General features: G+C 39.0%; 1 protein-coding gene across 2 annotated transcripts in view; it reads right to left on the bottom strand.

The window, feature by feature from the left end:
- LOC148429741 (ubiquitin-associated protein 2-like) overlaps positions 1–15,458 on the bottom strand; it is a 29,094-nt gene that overhangs the window by 12,830 nt on the left and 806 nt on the right. For both annotated transcript variants that reach the window (XM_088425768.1, XM_088425777.1), the window contains exons 2-14: positions 13,536–13,682; positions 13,173–13,250; positions 12,986–13,096; positions 12,739–12,898; positions 10,204–10,278; positions 6,806–6,866; positions 6,531–6,610; positions 5,712–5,764; positions 5,567–5,613; positions 4,149–4,335; positions 2,724–2,976; positions 1,498–1,635; positions 105–241 (exon numbers count right to left, since the gene is read on the bottom strand). In XM_088425768.1, coding sequence (XP_088281894.1) covers positions 105–241; positions 1,498–1,635; positions 2,724–2,976; positions 4,149–4,335; positions 5,567–5,613; positions 5,712–5,764; positions 6,531–6,610; positions 6,806–6,866; positions 10,204–10,278; positions 12,739–12,898; positions 12,986–13,096; positions 13,173–13,250; positions 13,536–13,640 — 1,485 coding nt within the window. In that variant the 5' untranslated portion in view covers positions 13,641–13,682. The remainder of the gene's footprint in view (positions 1–104; positions 242–1,497; positions 1,636–2,723; positions 2,977–4,148; positions 4,336–5,566; positions 5,614–5,711; positions 5,765–6,530; positions 6,611–6,805; positions 6,867–10,203; positions 10,279–12,738; positions 12,899–12,985; positions 13,097–13,172; positions 13,251–13,535; positions 13,683–15,458) is intronic.

Below are 15,458 nucleotides of genomic sequence, written 5' to 3'. Positions count from 1 at the left end.
AACAATGAGAGGAAATAAATTTGACCACTGCAAACAAATCAAAAGCCAAAAATAAGAAATAATGACAATTTAGTCAGTGACAAAATTCTGTTATATTTGGGCACCTTGGAGGGGGGCGGCACTCTACGCTTCTGTGTCTTCAGCTGTCGCATGGGAGGTTCTGTGATAGGACTGTCCATGCTGGGTAGCTTCATTCCAGGAGAGGGTCCATCTCTTACACAAAGGACTGATGACTCATGACCTGAAGCATAGACACACACACACACATACATATTATACATACATACATACATACACACACTCACACACAAGGTGGCGGAAAGGTGGGGAAATCAACTTGGGCAATCAAAATGATGAGTAGCGGTGCTGAGTTGTTATTGTTATTGTTTTATTACTGTGTTTTTTATGTCAACATTCATTGTAATATTCAATAAGTAAAGAAACTTTTGATAGTAGGGATGACCGACTACAGACGGGGCAAATTATAGGGGGTGATATCAGGCCTATTGGTGCATATCGGGATCTGCCTTTACTAATCTCACCGCCGATTGATCATTATGCCTAATGCATCCTTGCACTGAACGTGCAGTCTAGCTTCAGCATTGTCCCGCCCATAGCAACATCTTATTGATTAACCGTGCATGAGCCAGAGACAATCAGAAGTGAAATGCCCGCCCGCGAGCCTTCCAAGCTAACCTATGCTAGTTAACAGTGAAGATACACTGCGATTTTAAAAGTCAGTTACCGATATTTAAAACCAACCAAATTTGCCAAAACTGGTAAGTTATTTTTCCTACCTTAACAGGTGACTGCAGTATAAAGCGGTAGCTTATTTTCAGTGTGCATCATACATGCAATATGTATATAAACATTTTTTTGGACATCAAAAACACATTTTCATTGTTTTTGTTCATGTCTACTGCAGGTACCGTAGCTAAGCTACTTTCACAGTACGATTTATATGATACTCGAGTTAGTCGGCAAGCAGTCTAATATGTATATACATATTTTTGGGACAACAATAATACTTTATCATTGTATTTGTTCATGTTTTATAGAAGGGTAAAACAGTTGTGATGTTTCAGATGCCACTAAACCAAAAAATATTAGTGTTAAAGTCATTGGTGTGCAGAAAACAAAAAAAGACAAAAACAATCTAATTTTGCTTAATTGCTTGGCCCTAATGACCTTCCATAGCTTCTGCATTTGTCTTGTTTACGTGACACTCATGCCTCACATCTATGTTGGAGCAGAAATCATTGAGTTTAATCAAATCATTTTGAAAGGGAGATGACACCCCATCCCCCCCCCCCCCCCCCCCCCCCCAAAAAAGGGAGTAAAACATTTTGTGAAATTTACAAAACAACACTCAATCGTTTGTCCACGACTATCATTACACTTCAAAATTGTGAGCTACACTTTTTTTCAAATCTCAGAACGATATATCATTCAGCCTTAGTGGGCAGAAGAGTGTGTCAAGGACAAATGCAGTCATACCTGGTGGTGTGGGCACTTGTGGGGCATGTGTTTGGGACATCACTAGAGGCTCCGCGGTGGGAAGCATGGAGGGTTGTTGGTGCCTCTGTGCTAGCTGGCTGAGCACTGCAGAGGGTTCTGGCTGTAGCTTCATCTCCACTTTGAGGGAAATATGATGAAAAATTAAAAGAAGACCATCCTGTGATGTTCCTTGTTCAAAATATCACAAATAATCCATTCTTTATACTAAGGGCGTCTAACTCATTTTGGCTCAGGGAACGCATGGAAGAAAATCTATCCAAGGTAAAAACCATGCAATTCATCTCAAAACAATGAAGAGTTTATTACATGTAGATTTTTGACCTGCACACTGGCCTGCCAATTAACCCCCAAATAGCATTGTAAATATGCTAACAGCGAGCTGCAAATAAAGTAAATTTAGGAATAAATACAAGACTGATTGTTTATAATACAACAGGTCCCAAAGCAGGATGTTTGGTAATGGCCCAGATGGCCACCCCCGCCCATTGCGAATCTCTTCAGGGCGATATAAAGTTTTTACTTGCACTGAGGTGTAGCATGACGACGCTAGATGCTAACGCAAACATGAATCTTCCATTGTCACTGAAGCGATTAGCAAGCTATTTGGCAAAAGCACGGCAACTGGTCATTTGGGCTGGTAAGTTGCAGTAATGGTCTTCACCTTGCTTGTAGTGGTAAATTACGATTTTTTTTTTTAGGATTGTTGCATTCGTTGATAGGCACAAAGAAGCCTACGAAAGAGAACTCAGTTGTTACCTAGCACTAAGGGAGTTGCGGCTGACAGCAGCTAACAGTTTTTCTTTCACTAGAAATGGTGATCGGACAGAAGCATGACTTAGGGAATCCTTTTCAAACACCCAAGGGCATTACAGTATTATAGATAGTGACAAATGGCTTTAGTCCTATTTTTTCTGTTTCTGAACATTTCATAAGAATCAGCTTGCAGGCCGGATTAAACCTCAGTGCAGTCTGATTTGGCCTGCAGGCTGTATGTTTGACACCCTTGCTTCATAACCTTGTTTCTGAGCCTTGGTAAAATTTGCTTGTATAAAGTGCAAGTGAAGGAGTACTCCCCCCCCCCCTTACTTTTGTTGTGGAAATTTGCAACACCGTTATGCCTCAAAGTTCAGAATAGGGTAGGAAGGCAAAATATTACATTATGTCCACTTTAAAGAGAACACAATAGACTTTGGTTACGAACTTACTGTGTAAGCCCGTTAGGGGTCCGTTGTCCAATCTCTGGGGTTTCATTTCACCTAAGGAGGGCACGGGGCTCGGTACTGCAGGCGGCACCACATCTTTGGAAACACTACCGGTGATGGTCACAGGAACAGCAGGGACTTGACTGGTTCTCTGACTGAGAAGTGGACCGTTGAGGTGATCTGCTGTTCTGGCATCCAACAAGGGTGCTGGCTTGGGTGTGTTCAGGGACCCAAAACCAGGAACTGGAGCTGGTGACTGGACAAGATAAAATAAAAAATATAAACCACACCCAATCCCTCGAGCGACTTCCTATTGGCTGCTGTTGGGCTTGGTTCAAAACGGAACTGTGCAATCAAATTTGTTTATTTGGTGTGATACACTGTATACTTCATGGGCTAAGTCACTTTATGACGCCTCAACAAAATCCATCCAGCTAATACCATTCAAAAAGGCATGCGGGAGAGATGATAGTTTGTTTCATACAGCATTGTAGTTTGACTGGGTCTTTGACCTGTGTGTTTAGTCAGGTTTGCCCCGCCTCAAACAACATGCTTAATGATGATTTTACCATTGCTACCAAGCCAGCAACCTTGCAGACTTAAAACATGAAACCTTTGTTCAAAACATCTCTTGAATCTAATCTTCTCTTGAAAATATAATTCTAAGCCAAGATAGATAAATGAAGCATCATTTATTTTGAAATTCTGACTGGTAATCCAGTTCTCTGAAACCCCAACGGGGTGTCAGAAAAGTGTTTCTGGCCAATTCGCTGTTCAATCAGGTAGGAACAATTTTCACTCTGAGTGGCTGTTTAGCTAGCAAATCAGTTCACAAAATGAGATGAGAATCGCAAGTAACGAACGTAGGGGGAAAAAAAAAGCGGGGCAAAAGTCGAAACCTTTGTACACCTCTATCAAGAATGGCCAAATCTCTTTTTTTTTTTTTATATCCCAACTCTGGTGTTTCGACATTTCTACCTGGACAGAAGAGCACGGAGATCCATCGCAAGTGAAAATAAAAGCAGTCTGTTCATGGACGTGATGTCAGAAACCCCACAATGCACTATGCAAAATGGACACCATGCAGTAGGAACAATGACCATTGCTGCCTGTGACATGGAGGAGTACTACAAACGCGCAGAACGTAGGAAGTACAGTAGTTGGCGTCCCTGCAGTGTGTTCGAGCTGATTTTTTGGAGCTGAGCTGTCAAGGTAACATGAAGGCCCATCGTCGGGTATGTAAAGGATTTTACTGGACGACCAAATGTATGATCTGATGTAGTGATGTAGTGTTGTACACTTTAAGAAATTTTGCAATGTTGAAGGACATTTTGAGTCCTTATAATTTAGTTAAACTTATAAATGTCGAAATTAAATCAATAATTATGGCATGCGGCAGAGCAGACTGGTTGATAAGCTCATATGTACCAGTGCAGCATGTGCGTAGGTGGTGCTGGCAGAGGCAGCGTGGGCGTAGCTGTGTGTGGTCATGCGTCCATTGTGGTGGGAGTTGGTGAAGACCAGGCTTTGACCCAAATCCTCGGCAGAGGGTCCGTCGACCATGTCCGACTCCACAGAAACTCCAGGCTTTGGCAGAAGGCCTGTCAGGTCCATACTGGTGGAAAAGAAATGAGTGAGTAAATTTCTAAATTCCAATACAGTGGTACCTTGGGATACGCAAGACCGAAAAACTTAAAATGCAAAACGACATCCGAAGATTCCACGTCCCGACAGCCGGGCTTCCCTAATGGAACTGCTGAAACATGATTCTGGATAAAGCAGTTGATAATGGATGGATGGACATCAGAAAATTCATTTAATTTTTTAACCATAGTAGCAATTAAAAAAAAAAAAAAAAATCATAATAATGTGTGCCACCAACTACAGACTCAGTTCTGTCGTTAGATTCTGTCTTGATGCTGGTAATTTAGCTTCCTGTGATGTGGAGGGCTAACGCAGAAGCCTGGTTATCGAGGCAATGTTTTAAAGCGTGAATCAACCTGAGTTATGGTCCAGCAAACAAATACAGTGAACCCCTGTGTTACAGCGCCCTTGGCTTACTTTTTTTTCATATTGCGACATGGAATACTGAGTTTTTTTTGGTCCCCCCTTAATGGTATTTTTTCGGCTTTGCAACAAAAACAACTGTCATGACCCTAAAGGGTTGGCTGTATTTGTGATGTTTTCTTTCTATCTGCACGCGTTTTTAGGTAATTGCACTTATTTTCTCTTCTGTTGCCAAACTGCCTCCATGCAACCCGTCAGTACAATGCTGGTCAACATCTCCTCACGGAGATGCTGGTCTGCTATTGGTCGGCCTCACTTGTTTCAAAATGGCAGAATGGTAAAAGCTTTGTTCTATTGCGAGTGGTTAGAAAACCGCATTTACTGCTGCATTTAACTGCTTAGTTCAAACTTAAAAAGGTTTGCCATAGGTTCTACGATTGCTAGTGCTGTTAAAGACATAAGTTAGATAATCAAGCATAAGAAGCTAGCCTAGGCTACCCTTACTAGGGAATATGGGCATAACAAGCGCCACTCAAAAGGTAAATAAATCCTTTCTGTATTTTTTATTTATGATGTTTTCTGATTATATACATGTATATTATATATACATAGCACTATACCATTTTGGTAACAATTTTTAATATGTACAATTTTGATGTTTTTCCCCGGGGTTCTAAACGCATAAGCTATTTAACATAGGTTTGGATTGCCCGCTATATGGTGAGGTTAATCTCGTAACACGGGGGCCCACTGATTATATATATATATATATATATTTTATTTATTTTTTTTGCGGTACCACTAAGGTTCTACATTGTGTAAGTAATAGGATGACTTACTTGTTGTTTCCTGGAGTGGAAGAAGTGAAAACTTTGGTCTCTGATAACTAAGGAGCAAAAAAAATAAAATGAAACTAAACAATGAGCCAACCACCGCAAATTATAATAAATAATAAATCATCACGGCTATGTATTGTCTACGTACGTCTTCATTCCAGTCTTCCGTTGTCCAGTCTTCTGGGTTGCCTCCCCATGTTGCTTTAAAAAAAAAAAAAAAAAAACGTCATTGACCCATTGTTGAAATACTTTCACTTGACGTAACTGCCACACATCTATTGCAACTCATCCAAATCAAAAGATTTATTCAGAAGATTCAATATTCTACTAAAAAAAAAAAAAAAAAAAAAAAAAAAAAAAACCACACACCACACAAATAGCCTTCCCAAATTCAAAATAGGTTGCTTGCACATCAGAGAGACTATCAAAGTCTGTTTTTTTAGCGGGGAATGCCTGACCAATTGTGTCATATCACAGAACCTAGCTCTTGTTGACACACCATCAAATTAAAGTTTACAAATCACTGGAGGTTTACAACTAGTTTCTCAGTGAATGGAGTGTGATTGTAAAGGCATTTTTAAAATTGTAGTCTTTACACAATCAATGAAATCAGTATGTTTTCAAAGGTAACTAAAATTACTCCTCACAAAATGATTGCTGCACACATGCGCTCAAACAATGAATTGTCCAAGGAGGTCTGCACAATTTTTATTTAATTATTTTTATTTTTTTTTAAGACTGGGAAACCCATCTCAAGACCCAACAAATTGTAAACAATATAAGCAATTCAAATGGATTTTGTAGTAATTCATTTGGTTTTGATTGGTATGACCGGAATACTGAAAAATTGCATTTTTATTTCATTTAACCGTCAAGACTATTTGTGATGTTTCAAGTTTCAAATGAAGTTGAGGATAATTTACTGAGCCTCTTTAGGGTATATGTTCAGGTCTGTCATGTTCCTTACCGGGTGCTTCAGCAGTCTCGTTGGCATCACCCTCCCAATTCTCGTGGCGACCAGCAGCATAGTCGGCAGGATTGAAAGTACTGAGGAAAGAAGCATGTAGATGTGACCCAATGGATTAAATTATCATTGATGAGCTATATTTTCAAAAAAAAACAAAAACAAAACAAAGGTTCAGTTGTTTTTTCTTCCACATGGTCATGATTGAGATATGTGCTTGTAATAAACATCACCACCTCTGTCAGCCTTAATGTGGCCTGAGCAAATGTTGTTCATACCCAATAGCCTGAGAAAACCTAGCGCCAGCAGCTGCTCTTCCTCGACCGCGACCACCTGCACCTAAAAACAAACAGAACCATAAGAGGCTTTTAGACAGGTTTCACACATGTTATCAGGGCTCATGATTAATCTCTTCTGAAAATATTCAGAGCATATTGAACTCTTTCAGACTTTAAATTGTAAGCTTAACTGTAAATAGCAAGAGCAGTAAGTAACTGGATGAGCTCCTTTTTTTTTTTTTTAAGAAGTTCTACGACACATACGCAACGACATGCTGGTTGTCAAGCCAATGCATTGTAGTAAAAGCCAAATGTGAGGAAGCCCCAATGCTTAAGTACTTATTGTACAAGCAACATATGACATGAAAGGCCTTGGTACGGTATTATTTCGAAAATCTTCTCAGAACCCTCAACCCTCAACTAACTTAAAACTAACAAAAAACAACAGTGTTCTGAAATCACGTTCACACGGTGTTGTTCTGAATGAAGTTCAAACTGTCAATTCAGGGCACTTAAAAAAACAAAACAAAATAAAGTGACAAATGATACATTTTCAATTGATGTTCATTTTTTAACTCAATTTCTTTTTCCCAACGTTCATCACCCGCATGACTAATACCTATGTGATCCGTGTCATCACAACACAGTCCAGTTTAGCACATCGAGTTACCAAGCAGCTACGCAAGAAATGACTCAGCATGGGTGACAGAGAGATGTAGCCGAGACTTTTTTTTTTTTTTACATTTATTACTTTATTTTTAAGCAATTCGGAGCTGGTTAGTGTGACCTGCCTACAGTAACATGTTGCCGACTGATTAGTTTGGGACATAAGTGCTCTTTAAAAACGCACAGATTTGACGATCACGTGTCGTCTCAGATCATGTTTTTGGTTGCAAAATATGTTGTTCAGTCCTATGTCACATACATTTTTCCATATCGTTATCGGCGAATTATTCTCTAATAATTAGAAGAAAGTTCACAAACCACTATTAGCAGCATTCCCTTTACGCTTCATGGGTAGCAGCTGTGAGGCCTAAGCTTATAGCACAAATTTGCTAGTACTGAAATACTTGACAGGCTTGCTGACACAAATAGACCATGGTTAACAGACTCAAGAGATGTGATCCCACTGAGAACGACTAAATACTGCACAGTAGCCGGCTTTTGAAATGTTAATATCGCCGAGGATAAGCTAAATTAATTATGGCAGCCAATATCGTGATCGTGATTAAAAATCGATTTATTGTGCAGCCCTAGCAAGGGAAACGAACGGCAATGGGACAATTTTATTTAGAAGTTACTCCTGGAAGCATGGTGGTGACAACAATCTAGTTATTAACTTGATCATTACCTCATAGCATGAGGCTCACAGCATGTCCAACATTTATGTAAACAAAGATATGTTCTTTATTTCTCAACCCTTTTTTTTTTCCGCGAGATAAAAAAAAAAAAAAAAACATGGCGGGCGAAGTTGTCAAAATGTTAGAAAGTCATCAAGTTCTGATGAATAAGCGTAGATGGACGATGATTAAAATTTTGATGTAAAAAAAACGATGCGTCTGACGCATACGTTGATTTAAAAGTACACCTCACCAAAAATGATGTGTCTGGGATACAGGCAAACGATCACATCGTTGATGATAAGGTCAAGCTTGCGCAGCTTAAAAGCAGTCTTGTTGCTTCCACATAGCTGCAAGTTAAAATGTTTCTGTTTCGTCTTTCAGTCAAGTTTCAGTTAGTTTGTTCTAGACGACTCGTTTTGAAGCTGTGCTTTTATTATGTCGCAAGCTGTGTAAACAGGAAGTGTAGTGAGCTTGCAAGCGTAGGAGTTACAAAGTTAGGGAAGAGGGAAAGGAACCTGCTTTGTATCCATGCAAAAAAAATGTGTATTTAACTTCTACAGTACAGGAGCAATGCCTGAATGTATAATGTTGTTAAATTGTTATCGTGATATGTGAAAGCTATGTATGATGTTAGTTTAATGTAATTGCTGTCAAACTGTCAGCTAATTTAAGTTTCTCTTTTACACCTTGAATATGAATCATTAAAAAGAGGAGTTAGTTTTTACAGTGTTACAAAACTGGTGTGTCTTATATAAGGTAATATAGAAAATACCAGAATTTGATCCCAAAATTAAGGGTGAGTCCTATACACAGATATGTCTTATAATAAGGGAATTACAGTAATAATAATCCTAATTCTCAGACGTTTTAGACTTAAAACATATGAAAACACCAGCACCTGCTATGAATGTGTGCTATAGAAGAATATGGCTAATTAATCTTTTTTTTTTTTTTTTTTTTTTTTTATTATTTTTAGTTTCACTCTGCTGATGTTGATACCAAGATGTGAATTGAAAGCTGCTTTCCCCTATCCGGGGTTCAAATAATGTTGCAGCCATGACAAATCTCTCTGCCGTCTTCATACTAAATAGATCAACAACGACAGGAATAGCATTCAGTCATGTCTTCTGCTTTTCCTCACACCCGACAAACCCTCTCACTCGTGTGCACATGAGAAATAAATGAGCTGACCAAGAAAAAATATTCATACAGAACAGAAACCAAATGGTCCATAATCAACACAACATAAAACGTCGGCATGTCCACAATACGAGAAAAAAAGACAAACAAAAAAAATTATGCAAATTCCAAATGAATTCACAATCACACAAGTAAATTAATGAAAATACTACTGTACAAAATACCATGTTACAAACAATTGTGACTCAATTGTGATCCCTCATTTTTCACGGTTAATAGGATCGATCTTTTTTTTTTCTCAAATGCAGCACAAGCCACTTGGGTATGTGGTACTAAATCCGATACTCATCCAATCGTTTTGACATGTGACTTCAGTCTGAACAGCCTGGTTGCATTCATCTGACTCGCACAAAACAAACAAACGACACACGTCATAATTCTGAGCCCAAAAATGAACAAGAAAGTTGGAAAAACCAAAACAACAACAGCAGATGAGGCGAAAACAACTCAATGAAGTGGGAGCTGGGCGTATTATGTATGTGTGAATCTCTCGCATGCTAGAGGTGTTGCCGGCACTGCACAAAATCACATGGGGGGGGGGGGGGGGGGGGGGGGCACTCATCTTTCCCCTCCCCAATATAATTTTCTCTTTAAATTTAGCAGATTGAAAATATTCTGGCTCTGGTATGACAGCCATGTCAACATGGACAGGCACTCTCATAAACACTAACATTAAACACGCCTGCCGTGTGTGACACCACGGTGACCTAAATGTACACGTAGGACAGTTTTGGGCTGTTTAGTGTCCACAGAACAGACAAGTTACATTCAGGTCACATGTATATGTTGATGTGAGTGGCCTGGTGGGGGTGGATTGAGAATTCAGCCCTGCAATGTGAATGTAGCTTTAGTTACCTCTGCCTCGTCCTCTGCGTCCACGATCTCCCCTTTCTCCGGGCACCACCTCAAACCCATTTTCTTCGACACGACCTAAACAGAGAGTAAAAGGAACGTAGTGATAAAGAGGCCATACTCAAAACACTAGCATAGATACATAAAATACAGTAAAAGCAACTACACCCCAAGGTTTACTGGACAACACAAGTCTGCATTACAGAGTATCCTACTATAGGGCTTGGAACGAATGAGTAGTGATCACTTGTTTGAGCGAGTGTGGCAAATTAACGCAATTCCCCAAATAAGACACCACTTTTGTTCCCAAAAACGAAGTCCAAAAGTATAGGTCGATCAAGCCATAACTTAAAAATCTTTTTTTTTTCTTTTTTTGCGGAAGACTGATCTGCCAGTCACATAAGCAGTTTTGACGCACAGATGTGTATTTTAATATCGGCTATATTCTTACTTCATAATAATTACCATAGCAGTACAAGCTAGAGGGCGGACGTCAATTGGCTGTTAGCAGCTCATGTTAGCTGAGGTTGTTACAGCAATTTTTTTCAATAAAAGCCGCAAGCAGACTGAACCATCGTCCGAGCCCATTTTGTTAACAAACAGGAATTCTACTGAAATGAAGAACATCGTGAAAAAGTTATCTCTACAGCCGATTCAATTAAGACTAGCAAGGTACGCAGCAAAGTGTTCCGGTTAGAGAACATGGAAAAGTATTTGACTTATTAATTGCAGTCTTTTGACATATTACACACACACACACAATCATAAACTTGGTGGAACACGGATGCTGTGCAACTGAGCATTTATGGCAAAATGAACTAGCGATACATGCATGGAGAAAAATAAACACCTGCTTCGAACACATTCGCCATGGCGCTGCATTCACTGATCACTCAATGTGGGAAATATGAAGCACACTTAACCCTCAGCAAATTTATAACTTGCGAATATAAATGCATATGATCATTAAAAAGATGAGTTAGTTTTTACAGTGTCACAAAACTGGTGTGTCTTATACAAGGTAATATAGAAAATACTAGAATTTGATCCCAAAATTTAGGGTGAGTCCTATACACAGATGAGTCTTATAATAGGGGAACTACAGTATTAATAATCCTAATTCTCAGACGTTTCAGAATTGAAACATATGAAAACATCAACAGCTCAATATACTCGTGGGACAAGCAACCAGACTCCTCCACATTCTCATTTCATTACAACTTTTAAGTAGTGCCTTGATCAAGAGGTGCCATTGGCAAAGTGAGCCACATTTACCTAAAGTTATTTCGTCCATACCATGGTACGAAGCAGACTCCACAAAGAAAAGTAACAATATACACGGAATCATACCTGATGCTCTTGACGGCAAGATCCTTGAATGTTCTCCGATGATTTGACGTAAACACAAATGTGCATGTTGAACGTGGGTTACCCCTCCCACACCCACCACCCCCCGGTTGTTAGTACTAATGCCAACAGAGCAACATTGTGAAATGCTACACTACAGTTAAGAAAAACAAGGCTTTGCGATTGCAAGGCAAGCTCAGTGTTTCTTCTGGAATGTTTTTCAAACGGGTTCTGAGGAGCTCAATAAAGGAAAATAAATGTTTGTCATGTATATGCCACACCAGACTATAAATTGCAGATCATACTATCAAAAATTTACTGTAAGTCATTTTTAGAGCCCCAAATTGGCGATTGAACAGGATTTCAGAAAGCTGCTTTTGTTGGCTTTTTTGTTCAATGCATTGCACTTCTGGCCCGACAGTCTCATGGCGCTCTAATCTCGCAAAATCACTCATCCCTGGTGCTAGTTATTGTCCCTTAAATCGATGAGAAGCCGCTGCAGAGTGTGTGTTTTATTTATTTTTAAAGTCGGACAATATGACATCATGTAAGCAGGTAAAATCTTACTTTTCCTACAGCATGTGTGATGTTACTGACTGGACTTCACTTTATCTAAAAGTATGGGTTATGTCTATCATATTGATTATAAAAATGTTCAGTGTTTAAAAAGTGCAATCAACATTACATAAACAATATAATGTTTCATGAAGTTGGATAGTAGTAATAGTCCGGAGTTACGCTAAGCCATTGGATGCGCAAATTATTTGTATGGTCAGAGTACAACTACTTTTTAATTGCTGAAAATGAACATTCTCCTGAAAATACTTAAAATAGTTTGCCAGACTGTCAAAATAGCCACCAGATTAGTTATCCTGAGTGACCCCCCCCCCCCAAATGCAAGTAAATAATTTTGTACATATTGTACCAATTCGCTTTTCTTGATATTTGGATCTCCCACTCTTCTGTCATGTTCTTGATCGTCAAATTTATGCATATCTTCCACCTAAGACTGTAAGACTATGACTTGAGCACCTTGACCCCACTTGGAGTTTTGCTTTCTGATATGAGGCGCAAAATACAAATTTTGCTTCAGAAACTGTGACACAACCTGCTCATTTTGGACCTTGCATAATTGCTCAGCCATGCAGTGTTCATTAAAACTGAAGTGTGTCTTCCATCGCTCACTGGTACCTTCGCGTCCTCTGCTAATCCCACGTCCTCTCCTCGTGGCCACTCCTCGCCCGCGATTAGCCTCCCGCTCGCCTCCCTTCTTTTCACGGCTCTCCTTTACTTCTGAGGCGCCTCCTTCTTTCCCAAGGTTCCGCTTCTTTCCGACTGTCTCCCAGGAGTTCTGATCATACATGGGGAAAATAAATAAATAAATGAGAAGTTTTCACCATTCAAGCAAAAAGACAACAAACGTGACACGGCCTCTTACAGTGTCTGAATTGCTCTCCAGGAGGAAATTGATTGCTCTGTTAACGTCACCGTTGCAGTCGTGCAAGGCAACCATGCACTCGTCTTGAGTCTTGCCAGTGACCTCAATCAGCTATGGAGTGTGTAATGCACAAAAAGTCATCAACATCGCTCCATATAAGAAAACAGACAACCAACAGAAACATCACCTGTTTGACTTTGTCTTCAGAGACGGCATCATTTTTATCAAAGATCATCTGGGCCAAGCGCATCTGTTCTGCTGTTGCCTAGTATGCAAAAAAACATTCACTTTTATTAAATGCTATGATTCCACACAACGGAAAATATATTTAACCCGTGTGCAGCATTTTGACAATTTGGGGGACATTTTCTTCCGCATCATCGCAGTATTTTAGCCAAGGAAAGTCTGGTCACGGAGGAAAAAAAAAAAAAAAAAAAAAAAAAAAAAAAAAATCAACTCATGAGTACAGGTTCCATTGATTGATGTTTTTTTTCTGTTTGATGAGCTAAACATTTTCTGGATACCCACAATATATATGACAACCACTCACCTGTATGTGTTTCTGTGGCTGTGTTGTTTGTGTGGTGTTGGTAGCAGTGGGCAGAGTTCTGTCCCGAGTTCCCCGGGTTTGATTGCTGACCAAAGAAGTCATCATTTACAGTATATACAAAAAATGTATGTACAAAATAGAAAAAATCTGGAAACAGAAGACAAAGGAGAATCATCAGGCTACTTAAAAAAAAAAAAAAAAAAAAAAAACACACACAGCACTGTCATTTATAATGACAATTCAAATACATGGTATATCATTACAGTTTAACAGGGTACCCCTTTGATTATGCAGTACCCAATCATCTCATTAGATTGCAGATTTGTAATACTACATGCAAGCATTCAACTAACACTTGAGTTATGTTTTTTTTAAATAATTCTGCGAGTTCCAATTTAGCATTTAAAGTGATACTGTGTAAGCTTTAAACCATTTTTCATTAAAAAATTAATACAATACATTTTTACCCATCCTTCACTCAACAGGTAGAACAAGACAAATTTAACAACTGTTTCCTTTTTTATCCATTTACCTAGAGACAATATGAAAGATTTAGACTGTTTGATTAAATAAATAAATCAATAATAAATGTTAAAAAAATGCAAATAAATGTGTTAACAGTATGCTTTAAATATAATCATAGGTCTAGTTATCATTAAATTATATTACTTGGGGGCTGGCACTCCTTCGGAGGCTGCCCTGTTTGTTATAGCTATAGACAATGGTACATGCAGCTCCTCCTGCTGTCCATTAATGAAAAACGGTCTAAATCTTACACATTGTCCTTAAAAGTCAGTTATTAGGACAGGGATCAGCATTTGAAACACCAAAATAATTTGGACCATGAATGTTGGAATTTTGGTCTGGCCAAGCAATTGGTGGATATTATATATATATTTTAACTTTATTTTTTTTATTTTATTTTTTTTATTATATATATTTTAACTGAAATCTGTCAGCTTCTCAGAGGAGTAAAGGGGATACCTCATGTAGTAGACATCCCTAAAGGGTCGAGGCGAATGTTGAGAAATTGTAACATTATAATCACTACACTAATTTCACTGTTATTTGACAGTTGCACTTAAACATTGTTCAAGTGTCACCCCCACCTCCCACCTAAACACACACAAAAACCAATGAAGAAGCGCTTCTACTCAAACTCAGCATTTTGGGGAGAATTCTATTACTGGGAAAACTGCGTGGACTGAAAGAATAAAAACAGGAAAATAGTGAAAACACCATAAAGCATACTGTATATAGTACTTTAGAGCAGGGGTTCCCCAAGTTCGAACCACGGGAACCACAAGCCACCCTATTTCCAACGTTTCCCCTGAACCAACACACTTGATTTAAACAATTACCTCATTGGCATGCTTCACAGAATCATGATAACTATCCTGATTTGAATCCGGTGTGTTGGTTAAAGGGAATTATTGAAAACAGGCAGAATTGTGGTTCTCGAGGACCTGACATTGACCACACCTGCCTTAGAGGGTGTATAAAGCCTGCAAGAGAGGTAAAACTGTTCTTCATAAATTCATCCAGTCTATGTATTATTGATGTTCACCTAATGCAGGTGAGTCTGGAGCACCCATGACAAACACGAGGCTCATTACATGACATTACAGTCAGTTTTCCAGAACACATCCCCTTAAAGTAATTGCGCAAGTGGCCTGGGGTGTTGGGAGTATACCATGTAAGAGTATAACTCCAACCTACCTCTGTTAAATATAGAACTCCACAGGGGACAGTCGAGGTGTCATCTTACAAACATTCCCCTCGACACTGTCACCCACAAAAACACTATCACTCACTAGCAACCAAGCACAATTATACATATTTTTTTTTAAAGCGGTTTAATTTCAAGTATAATAGTAACTATATCAAATTGAAAGTGGACCAGAGGTGTATAGTAGGATATTT

The sequence above is a fragment of the Hippichthys cyanospilos genome, chromosome 1 (assembly GCF_059441005.1).
Source record: "Hippichthys cyanospilos isolate Australia breed blue-spotted pipefish chromosome 1, RoL_Hcya_1.0, whole genome shotgun sequence".
In the NCBI taxonomy this organism is placed as follows: Eukaryota; Metazoa; Chordata; class Actinopteri; order Syngnathiformes; family Syngnathidae; genus Hippichthys; species Hippichthys cyanospilos.
This window is presented reverse-complemented; position numbering and strand designations above follow the sequence as displayed.